General features: G+C 48.6%; 1 protein-coding gene across 6 annotated transcripts in view; it reads left to right on the forward strand.

Moving 5' to 3' along the window:
- Nucleotides 1–12,138, forward strand: part of PIK3AP1 (phosphoinositide-3-kinase adaptor protein 1) — a 218,201-nt gene that overhangs the window by 176,695 nt on the left and 29,368 nt on the right. For all 6 annotated transcript variants that reach the window (XM_070057477.1, XM_070057476.1, XM_070057480.1 and 3 more), the window contains one exon: nucleotides 10,979–11,074. In XM_070057477.1, coding sequence (XP_069913578.1) covers nucleotides 10,979–11,074 — 96 coding nt within the window. The remainder of the gene's footprint in view (nucleotides 1–10,978; nucleotides 11,075–12,138) is intronic.

Here is a 12,138-nt window from a genome sequence, read left to right on the forward strand (position 1 = left end):
AGTCATCCACTTGGTGGATTGGAGCTTTGGTTCAGCATTGCTGAGTCTCATCTGGGTCCATAAGGGGGAAGGAACCAAAGAGAATGGTGCAGTATCTCCCCACGTGACAGGGCGGGCTCACACGCATCCCCTTAATCAATCCCAGAGGGCTGTTCTGCTTCATGTTACCCCTGCATTGAACTTGGGTTTTGAGCATCTGATCTCCCTTCTACAGCTCAAGTTCATACACAGTGCAGAGCTGCCTCAGCCCCAGCTACCTGGCCGCCTTCTCTTAGCAACCCCCTTGGCAACTGTTGTCTTTGTAACAGATCACCTCCAGCCATCTCTGCTTACAGCTCCTCTGAGCTGCCTCCCTTGCTCCCCGAGGCTGGGGGTGCAGATGGACACCATCGCCCAGCCCCATGGCTCTGAGACCAGCAGAAGGGCACCGTGACTAAGTTGCTGGCCGGCTTCTAGAACAGGATGCCTCCTCCCTCTGCACCCTGTTTTTCTCAGGGGTCTTCCTGAAGCTGCTAAGGCTCTGTCCTCCTTCAGCCATCTCTCTCAGGAGGGTTCAGGCGAGTGGTGCCCAGAGATGCCCTGGGGCAGTGGGGCTATGTGCAGGGCATGGGGTCTTTGCCAGCAAGGACAGCACTGCTTCAGAGGCAAGGAGATGAGCTCAGGGCTCTCCTTGACTTTCTGTTGCTTTGCGCTCCTGCGGAAACGTGAGCAGTGTGCTGGGGACGTGGGCACCTCTTGAACAAGTGCCGCGCTGTGTTTTAAGGTTAGTACGATGACAGCCCCAGCCCAGCAGCAGCCTTGCACAGCCGTGGAGCATGCTTTCCTTGGGGCGTACAAATCATCCTGGACTGTGGTTATTTACATGTTTCTCACATTACCTGCTCCTGGCCTCAGTATAAAGCATGTCCTTTAGCTTTACACAATACTGTATACTATAAGTGCTCCACTAGTTCTTTAAAGAAAACATTTTTTTAAAAAAATATTTATTTGTTTGAAAGGCAGAGTTACAGAGAGGCAGAGGCAGATAGAGAGAGAGAAAGGTCTTCCATCCGCTGGCTTACTCCCCAAATGGCCACAACAGCCGGAGCTAGGCTGATCCAAAGCCAGGAACCAGGAACTTCTTCTGAGTCTCCTACATGGTGCAGGGACCCAAGCACTTGGGCCATCTTCCACTGCTTTCCCAGGCACATTAGCAGAGAGCTGGATTGGAAGTGGTGCAGCCGGGGCTTGAGCCAGCGCTCCATATAGAATGCTGGCACTGCAGGCAGTGGCTTTACCCGATATGCCACTGCACCAGCCCCCCATTTTTTTTATTTGAGAGGCAGAGTGACAGCAATGCAGAAAGAAAGAGAGCACATGTAAGTGAGCAATCTTCCAGGCACCAAAATTCCCAAATTCCCACAAAAGCCAGGGTTGGACCAGACCGAAGCCAGGATCCCAGAACTCTGTCTTGGTCTCACATGGGTTGCAGAAACTCAAATACTTAAGTTGTCATCTGCTGCCTCCCAGGTACATCAGCAGGAAGCTGAATTGGAAATAAGGAGTAGCAGGACTCAAACCAGGAACTCTGATATGGAGTTGGGGGTGTCCCAAGCAGCAGCTTAACCGGCTGCACAGAGTGCGTGCCCCTCAACTCGCTCTTGAATTTGAGGTACCAAAAAGTAAGATGTAATCCTAGACATTGCAGTGTGGGAAAGTTTGTTCATATTACGAGGCCAAGGACTTGCTTTCCTGGTAGTGATGGAGACATCTGTTACTTGTCCCCACCGGTGGGCCGTCCCAGGGCGGCTGCCTTTTCCTTCAGTCTCCACGTGCTTGCCCATGCTGTTCCTTCTGCCTAAGCTTTCATCAGCTTGGGAATGGCTCAGATTCCTTCACAGAGCCTAATACCTCCTAGTCTTGTATTCATTTCTTTGTTCTGCATTCACTTGTTTACTTGCTCTTGCATTTACTCAAGTTTCTCATGACTAGATATATAACCACAAGCTGTGGCAGTGCCCTGGAGGAAAAGGACAGCACTAGTGACTTAGCGTGTTGTGGCACTCAGTGCTCACGGCGCCCTGCCGCAGACCTGCCCCTAGACTGACTGCTGCCCAGCAGAGGGTTTCGTGCTCTCCTGGAGACCTAGGAGAGGCCCTTGTTGTCTGCATAAGAAAGTCATAAAGTATACCTGCTGCTTTCCTAACCTTTTGTGCTTGGGCCCCTAGTTTTCATTGCAATGCCAACTACCCATCATTCCTTGGCCCCTCCAAATTCACACTGCCATTCTCCCTTGTGCATCTGTGTCTCTGTCCATCTGTCTCCCAAACCCCCCCCCCCTCCCATCACTTCTCCCTTAATGCATAGCAAAGTGGGGAGAGGGAGTAGTGGCACTGTGGTACAGCAGATTATACTACCATCTGCAGCACCAGCATCCCATTTGGGCACCGGTTCGAGTCCTGGCTGTTCCACTTCCAATCCAGCTCTCTGCTAATGTGCCTGGGAAGGCAGCAGAGGATGGTCAAGTGCTCAGGCCCCTGTGCCAGGTGGGAGACCTAGAAGAAGCTCCTGGCCTCAGCCTGGCCCAGCCCTCGCCACTATGGCCATTTGGGGAATGAACGAGCAGATGGAAGAGCTCTCTGTCTCTACTTCTCTCTCTATAATTCTGACTTATAAATAAAGTAAATCTTAAAAAAAAATAAAAGAGAGAGAGATGGCAAAGGGGAACTTTTTTATTGGTATGGTCAGTCCAATCACTCCACTCTGCTTGGCTACAAACTGAGCCAGTTTAGGTTCTCTTCAGATGTTCTACCATGTGAGGGTTGTTTTGTTGTTGTTTGGCTGTTTTTTTTGTTTGTTTGTTTTTTGTTTTTCTTCCCACAAAAGATACTTGCTAGGGGGAAGAAATTCCTTTGGCTGACTTTCAAGGCTGGAGAGCCTTTGTAGAGAAGTCGTTCAGCAGCTGACATTTTCCTATTATAGACTCCGACCTGGTTTTGTAGTAATCTAGCGTGGCGTTCCCGCAGCAGCTAAGTGGTGTAGGTGTATGTCCCACGGGGTGTATCCCGAGAGGGTCTCAGAGAACTCATTATGCTGCTAATTCCTTCTATCATGGAGCGCCTGCCGAGGCAGGCTCGCATCTGTCGGAGCTTCTTGCAGTCGAGGAGCGGGCTGTGCTGTCCCACTGACCCTTCAGTAAAGGACAGTGTGGCTCTGGAGCTCACAGAAGGGGGCTGCGGCCCCAGGGTCTCCTGGACGTGGTTGTCACCGTTTTCCTCTCTGAAAAGACCCAACTGTGCCCTTCTTCTCGGACCAGCCGGTTCCAGCACACTTCATCTCATGTTTAATGGGGATGTGGTGCAGGTTAAGTGGCTGGAATCTGACGTGCGAGCGCGGAGCATCCAGGAGTGCAAGGACTTGCTCGTTTTCCTTCCCAGACGCCCTCTCCTGGAAGCAGACCCTTCACCTGCAGCCGTCCGATGGTTCCGGCAGCTCGCGTGTTACTCGCTGTGTGGCTGCCGTGGCAGATTTATAGCTTGAGAGGGTCTTGTTGCTCATTAGCTCCAAACAATTAGGCCCCTTTTATTCATTACTACAGGGATTTAGTGTCTAATGTACATATGAAAAATAGTGTGGGGGGAGGTTCTTTTTTGAAAGACTTCATTTATTTTATTTGAAAGGCGGAGTTGCAGAGAGAAGACACAGAGAAACAAAGATCGATCTTCCATTTGCTCCCCAAATGATCAGAACGGCTGGAGCTAGGAGATTCCATCCAGGCTTCCTACATGAGTAGCAGGGGCCTCAGCACTTGGGCCAGCTTTGCTGCTTTCCCAAGCCATTACCGGGGAGCTGGATTGGAAGTGGAGCAGCACCAGGTCTCGAACTGGTACACACATGGGATGCCAGAACCATAGGTGACAACTTAACCCACTGTACCACAATGCCAGTCCTGGAAAATAGTGTTTTAAGCATAGTTTCATGTGCCGATGCCAGCTGGATGGTATTGAGTGCTTGGGTGCTGTGCTGGGAAGGATTCTGAGGCCAGAAAGAATATATTGATTGTGGGGCCAGCACTGTGGTGCAACTGGTTAAGTTGCCATCTGCAGTGCCTGCATCCCAGTGGTCATTGGTTCAAGTCCTAGCTGCTCCACTTCCAATCCAGCTCCCTGTTAATGAACCTGTGAATGCAGCAGAGGATGGCTCCATCCTTGGGCCCCTGCACCCAGGTGGGAGACCCGGAAGAAGCTCCTGGCTCCTGGCTTTGGCCTGGCCCAGTCCTGGCTGTTTCAGCCATTTGGGGAGTGAACCAGCAGATGGAAAATCTCTCTCTGTATGTTTCTCTTCTCTCTCTCTAACTCTGACTTTCAAATAAATACATTTTTTAAAGATTTATTTATTTGAAAGAGACAGTTACAGAGAGAGGTAGAACCAGAGAGAAAGGTCTTCCATCTGCTGGTTCACTCCCCAAATGACTGCAACAGCCGGAGCTGTGCCAATCCAAAGCCAGGAGCCAGGAGCCAAGGACATCTTCCACTGTTTTCCCAGGCCATAGCAGAGAGCTGGATAGGAAGTGGAGCATCCGGGAGTCAAACCGGCGCCCATTTGGGATGCCAGCACTGCAGGCTGGGGCCTTAATCCACTGTGCCACAGTGCCAACCCCAAATAAGTAAATAACTCTTTTAAAAAGTAGTTTACTTATATAGAAAAAGAATACATTGATTCTTTAGTGATTTTGTTTGCAAAAATGGAATAGGGCATGGAGAGTTTCATGTATATATACATATCTGCTGTTCCTGGTCTAATTCAGAAATATTTATGTTCAATTAAGTATAAATAATTTTATTTATAATATAAACAAATATAAATAGAAAGAAAATCATTTTTAGATATCTTTATTTAAGGCAGCACACATCCAAACTCTCAGCAGAGACCAATGTCTCCCTTGGGACAGGCTGCCCAGTGTGTGTATGAGTGTAATGGGCTCACTTACGTGTACCCCATGGCTGCTGCTTCCCTCAGGAGCACACTCTGTGGACACACAAGGTTCCACGGCAAAGGGGAGTTAAAGGCACAGCTGGAATTCGCGTTGCCAGTCAGCTGATGTTCAGAGAAGCAGACTCTCCTTGAGTGTCTGGGTAGGCACGGTGTAGTCACCAGGACCCCTACACGTGGGAGAGGGAAGCAGAAGACAGATCAGAGAGGTGGCCTCGTGAGAATGAGTTCAGCCAAACCACCTGCTCGACATTGCTGCCTTTGTAGAAATAATTAATTACAGACTGAGAGATGGGGACAGACAGAGAATGCACACAAGAGAATACACCCTCCCATCCGCTGGTTCACTCCCTAAATGCCTGCAACAGCCAGAGCTGAGCTGAGGCTGAAGCCAGGGGCCAGAGCTCCATCCAAGTCTCCTATGAGTTCAGTTACTTAGCCATCGCCTTTCTACGTCTGTTTCCCACACTCTGCGCTGGCAGGAAGCCTGAGTCAGGAGCCAGAGGCAGGTATTGAACCCAGGAACCCTGGTGAGGGGTGCTGGCATCTTCACTGCTAGGCCGGATACTCACACTGACTGCTGACTTTGAAGGTGGAGGAAGAGGTCCTGGTACCAAGGGATGAAGGCGGCCTCTAGAAATGGGCAGGAGGGAGCGCAGAGCCTCTCCTAGGGCTTCTAGAAAGGAATGCAGTCCTGATAATGCCTTGAGGTTGGCCCAGTGTGAGCTGTTTCATTTTGTTTTTAAAGATTTACTTGTTTATTTGAAAGGCAGAGAGAGAGAGGGAGAGAGAGAGAAAGAGAGCGTTCTTCCATCTGCCCATTGCTGGTTCACTCCCCAAATGGTGGCAACAGTCAGGGCTATTCAGATGGTAGTATAGACATTCATTACTTTAAAAGACGAGGATCAAATTAACTGGTTAGAATAAGTGTAAACTGAGCCTACTTTTTTGAATGGGTCTCTGCTTAGGACATTAGCCTTGGTATAGAATTTAACAATAAAAGTAATAGTAATAGGGGCCAGTGCTGTGGCACAGCGGGTTGACGCCCTGTCCTGAAGTGCCGGCATCCCATATGGGCGCCTGTTCTAGTCCCAGCTGCTCCTCTTCCAATCCAGCTCTTTGCTATGGCCTGGGATAGCAGTGGAGGATGGCCCAAGTCCTTGGGCCTTTACCCACATTGGGAACCCTGAAGAAGCTCCTGGTTCCTGGCTTCAGATCAGCGCAGCTCCAGCCATTGTGGCCATCTGGGGGGTGAACCAGCGGATGGAAGACCTCTCTCTCTCTGTCTCTACCTCTTTCTGTAACTCTGTCTTTCAAATAAATAAAATAAATCTTTTTAAAAAATAGTAATAATAATGGCAATAATATCAGCTAGCATTCATTTAGCATTTCCAATGTGATAGGTACTGTCTTTTTTTTTCTTTTCTTTTCTTTTTTTTTTTTTTTATGTTTTGGACAGGCAGAGTGGACAGTGAGAGAGAGAGACAGAGAGAAAGGTCTTCCTTTTTGCCGTTGGTTCACCCTCCAATGGCCGCCGCGGCCGGCGCGCTGCAGCCGGTGTACCGCGCTGATCCGATGGCAGGAGCCAGGTACTTCTCCTGGTCTCCCTGGGAAAACTTCTTGTATGTTTTTAAAAATAATTTTTAAGATTATTTATTTTAAATGTATTTGAAAAGCAAAGAGACAACAAAATGAACAAACCTGGAAAACATCATACTTAGTGAAATAAGTCAGTCCCAAAGGGACAAATACCATATGTTCTCCTGATCTTTGATAACTAACAGAACACCTAAAATGAAATCTGTAGAAGTGAAATTGAGATTTTGAGAAGGAATGACTTGAGCTGCCCTTGTCTTGACTGTCGAAAAACAGTTTCGTTTTCTTTGTTTTTGTGTCCTTTTTTTCTTCATACTATTGGTTGAACTCTTTACATAGCATAGAGTTAATCATATGTGTATAAAGTTAACTGAAAACAGATCTCAGTAAAAAATAAGAGTGGAAATAAGAGAGGGAGGAGGAAGTTTGTAACAGTAAAGCTGTATAGTTCTACATATATTCTTATGGACTTAATTTTTTTTAAGATTTATTTATTTATTTTGAAAGTCAGAGTGAGAGATAGAGAGAAAGAAAGAGAGAGGTCTTCCATCTGATGGTTCATTCCCCAATTAGCCGCAGTGGCTAAAGCTGTGCTGACCCAAAGCCAGGAGCCAGGAGCTTCTTCCAGGTCTCCCATGCAGGTGCAGGGGCCCAAGACTTGGGCCATCTTCTACTGCTTTCCCAGGCCATAGCAGAGAGCCGGATCGGAAGTGGAGCAGCTGGGTCTTGAACTGGCACCCATATGGGATACCAGTGCTTCAGACCAGGGTGTTAATCTGTTGTGCCATAGTGCCAGCCCCCAGACTTACTTCTAAGGGTACATTTTAAAAACTTGCCATGGGACTTCAAATCCCATCAAACTTGGTGGTTAAAATGCCATCTTAATTGTTAAAGTGATCATATTAAGTGTTAAAGTGAACATATAGATAGGATTAAGTGTTAAAGAGATCATATAAATAGGATCAAGTGCCTGGCAATAATAATAGACAAAATTAAAAAGGAAAGAATGTCCAGCACGGGAAGCAGTCCACACAGCAGACTCATAGAATGACAATCACTTTAACCAACACTCTGACCTCAAAATCAGCCCTTAAGGCTTCCTGGTCTGGCTGAAAGTCCCATGAGAGCATTTCAGACATGGAAAGCCAAGATACTCTGGCAGAAAATGTTTTACATGAAGAATTTCTGTGAGTGAGACCCCAGTGGAAAGAAGTGGCCATCAGAGAATGATGTGCCTTTCTCTAAAGGGAGGAAAGATCTTCTACTTTGTTTATGGCCTTGTCCAAATACTGACAGAGTTTGTGGATGGAAAAGGCTTCCATAGCCTAGGCAGCTCATTTCAAGAGCCTTGGGTGGTCACTGATGTCATATGTAAGAGTGTTAATTGTTAACAACAAGAGTCACTGTGCACTAACTTCCCATGCAAGACCTCTGTTCTCAATGAGTTGTATTGAGGGTTAACTGTAAAACCAGTTCTCAGACAGTTTGTGTGTGTGTATGTGTGTGTGTGTGCAAATTGTTGAAATCTTTACTTAGTATAGAGTTGGTCTTCTGAGTACAAAATTAATTTCAAATGATTCTTAATGGAGAATGGGACTGCCAAGGGGAGAGGGAGGAGGAAGAGGGGTGGGAGTATGGGTGGGAGGAGGCTGATATGGTGGGAAGAATAACTATATTCCTAAAGTTATACTTATGAAATTTGTATGCCTTAAAAAATAAATTTAAAAAAAGGCAAAGGGAGGCACACACACACACATATACAGAGAGAGAGAGAGAGAGAGAGAGAGAGAGAGAGAATCTTCTGTTCGCTCCCCAAATGTCCATGTCAGCCAAGGCTGGGCCAGGCTTAAGTCAGGAGCCTGGAACTCAATCCCGGACTCCCACATGGATGGCAAGGATCTAAGTACTTGATTCATCACCTGCTGCATCCCAGAGTGTGCATCAACAGGCAGTTAGAATGAGAAGCAGAGGACTTGACTCTAACATGGGATACGGGCGTCCCAAGTGGCTGCTTAACTCCTGTGCCAGACGCCCTCCCCTGAGCTTCTCCTGTAACAGTCGTGGCAAACCCATGAGAAACATGCTGTTGTCCCTGTCACCACTTTACAGATGGAAAATGAGAAGCTGAGAGGATTTACACAAATTCACCCGAAATAACTGTGGGCAAAGAGTTAATATAGCAGCTATCATTTCCCTTTCTGCATGAGAATTTGACCTTTGATTGACTTCCTAGCTGTTACCTTGGTAACTTGATAAGAGCCAAATGTCAACTGTATTTCTAGGCAACATTGCCAAGGATAAAAACGACCTCCCTGATTGGTTAAATTATATCTGGGCCTGGGAGGAGCTGAGCGCAAATTATAAATACCTGAGAGGGCCAGCATACTTTGGACTCCCCCGTGGGCAGCGCCTCTACCACGTCTCCTGGCAGTAACTGGGAAGCGATGCTTCTGCACCAGCTGTGCGGAGGAGGGTTGGGGGACCCGAGACATTTTCCCCGGGTGACTCTTGTACCAGCCTGTCTGGCAGTCTTCTGCTTGTGCCTGGGCTGCTGCAGTACCAGGACTGCCCCAGCTGAGGACAGGATACGTGCTGCCGCCTGTATCCTGCATCCTTTGGAGGGGACAGTGCCAGGCATGGCCGCGGGCATCCTGAGTGTCTGAATGTTCAGCTGGACCTGAAAACACTAATGGGTGTTGGATGGGTGACTGTGTAATCATACAGCCAGAGTGGAGCTATCAAAGTTGGAGCCATATATTTGGAAAGCTTGCATGCTCAAGCTTCTAACCATCCTGCTAGACACAGGGAGCTACAGGAAGCTGAATAACCCACAAAGGTTGCAGCCTTCTTTGCCTACCTCCAAAATACAGTGCAGGCTTGACTGTGAAGCAAGAGACCTACGATTGCCAGGTGGCTCATTCAGCACCACCTTGATCCTTGGACCCACCCAGGCAGACCCACAAGTGTCTTTGGCAGGTGTGTGTCTTGTCTCGCAGGTAGGCAGGACAGAAGGCCAGGTGCTCCTCTCCTTTTCTCATTTATTATTCTCCTCTAAAAAAAAGGGTTTGTTTATTTATTTGAGAGGCAGAGTTACAGAGAGAGAGAGGAGACACAGAGAGAGATCTTCCATCTGCTGGCGCGCTATCCAGGTAGCCACAAGCGCCAGGACGAAGCCGGGTCTCCCAAGTGAGTGGCAGGGGCCCAGACACTTGGGCCATCTTTGCTGCTTTTCCCAGGCCATTGGCAGAAGTGGAGCACGTGGGACACAAACGGGTGCCCACAGGGGATGCCAACGTCACTGCAGCAGCTTTACCCGCTGTGCCACAATGCCACTCCTCCCACCCTTATTTTGAACTCCTTTTAGACTTCGAGAAAAGTTGCAAAAATTCTAAAGGTCCTGCCTTACCTGTCACCCAAGTTCCCTAACATTAACACCTTGCATAACCATTATTCAGTGACTAAAGTGAGGAAATGACATTGGCACAATGCTTCTAACCAAACTACACACCTCCTTCAGCTTGTACTCATTTTCCCATGATTGTTCTTTTCCACTCAGGGATTCTCCCTGAGATTCTACAATGCATTTAGTGCTTTCTGCTCCGTTCCCAATGATCTGTCACAGTCCCTCAGGGCTTCCCCGTCTTGGCACTTTTGCAGAGCACCTGTCAGTTGTTCTGTAAAATACCCTCAGTTTGAGTTTGCCTGATGTTTCTATGATTGGACTGAGGTTATGAGTTTTTGGCAAGAATGCCCTAGAAATGCTGTGTTCTTGTCAGTGCATCACATTGAGGAGTCATGGTGTTGATGGTTTTATTACTGGTGTTCTTTTCTCTTTCCCTAATCATTTCTTTAACCCATGGGAAAATTCAGCACAATAATTTGGGAGTTTATACACACACACACACACACACACACACAGAGTGGGGGGGTATGCAGTATGGAGGAATGGCTGAACAGTTAAGTCTCTCTCTTTTTAAAGATTTACTTATTTATCTGAAAGTACACAGAGAGAGAAGGAGAGGCAGAGAGAGAGAGGACTTCCATCTGCTGATTCACTCCCCAATTGGCCGCAATGGCCAGAGCTACGCCGATCTGAAGCCAGGAGCCAGGAGCTTTTTCCAAGTCTCCCACATGGATGCAAGGGCCCAAGGACTTGGGCCATCCTCTACTGCCCTCCCAGGCCACAGCAGGGAGCCAGATCAGAAGTCGAAGAGTCTTTAACCCATGGGTTAAAGAACTGGCATCCATATGGAATGCCGGCTCTGCAGGTGGTGGCTTTACCCACTATGCCACAGCGCCGGCCCCAGTTAAGTCTCTTAAGAAAGTCATGACACTTTATAAATCCCTCTGTAAAATCTCCTTGCCTTTGTGCAAAAACAGCATACAAACCTTATTCTCCTTTTCCTTCTAGATGTTGAGATGTTTCAAGCCAGTGCCTCTAACCCAATCCCTGGAGAGCGTTTCTCTCAGGCCACGAAGGACTCTATGATCCGCAAGTTTTTAGAAGGTAAGGTTGTACCTGGGAGCAGGGAAGCAAGAGGAAGGAAAGAGAAACAAATGCAGGACATTGCCTGGGCCCATAGGAGAGTCGCTTCTCTCAAGGCTGGGGCTGCCTCATCCACGGTGGATCAGGTTGAAGGCACGCTGCCTCCCCTCCAGCCCTGAGCGGCCCTGAGCACTGGCAGCCCATTACGGGTGGCCAGAACTTGCCATCCTAGAGCCACTCATTTGGTTAAACCAGTTACCTCCAGCAAGATCTCTTTTAAAATGTGCTTGTCTGTTGTTACTTGGCCAAGATGCATTGAATACTTACTGGGAGCTGCACAGTGTTCTGGATGCTGGGGTTGGGCCTCAACGGAGACTATGATCAGCATCCTCAGGAGTGAATGAAGAGAATACACACAGCAGACTACGTCGAGGCTGTGCTGCATCGTGGTAGAGAGCATGGTCTCTGATCTAAACTCTGTGTCCGCTTCAGTTAAACTGTAACCCTCAGGCTGCCTGAGGGTCCCCAGGGGCCTGCCCAGCCCAAAAGGACAGTGGGCCCAGGGTGCAGGCTGTTGAGGGGGCTCACGCCTGGTGTATGGATCTCTGCTTGGTCCAGAGAGCCCATTTTACCCAGAGTCCACTCATCCATTCATTCTAAAATGTGACTGAGCACCTGCCCTGTGAAAGGCAAGTGTTTGGGCCGTAGGACTACATGGGAAGCCAGGGGCAGGGCCTGCCCTCCTGCAGCTCACAGACTAGTGGAGGAAAGAGGTGCGAAATAGCCCAGCACACTGATGCGTGTGTGGGTAGACATGGCCGCAGGGCGGTGAAGCAAGGCATGTGGCACAGTGAGGACAGACAGGGCCTCTCAGAGGAAGTGGCCGCTTAGCTGAGACCCTGCCCGGGAGCTAGGTTGCTGTGGCCCCCTATGGAGGAACAAAGGAGCATTCCTGTAGCAGAACTGAATGGAAGCCGGGAGGTTTGGGAGCAGCGAGCGGGAGACAGGTGCTGGCGGAGTCGCGCTTACCCTAAGGCAGCCGGCAGTGCCCCCGGGACACGTTGTGTTGTGAATGCAGGACAAGC

This window comes from Oryctolagus cuniculus, chromosome 15, assembly GCF_964237555.1.
Source record: "Oryctolagus cuniculus chromosome 15, mOryCun1.1, whole genome shotgun sequence".
Classification (NCBI taxonomy): Eukaryota; Metazoa; Chordata; class Mammalia; order Lagomorpha; family Leporidae; genus Oryctolagus; species Oryctolagus cuniculus.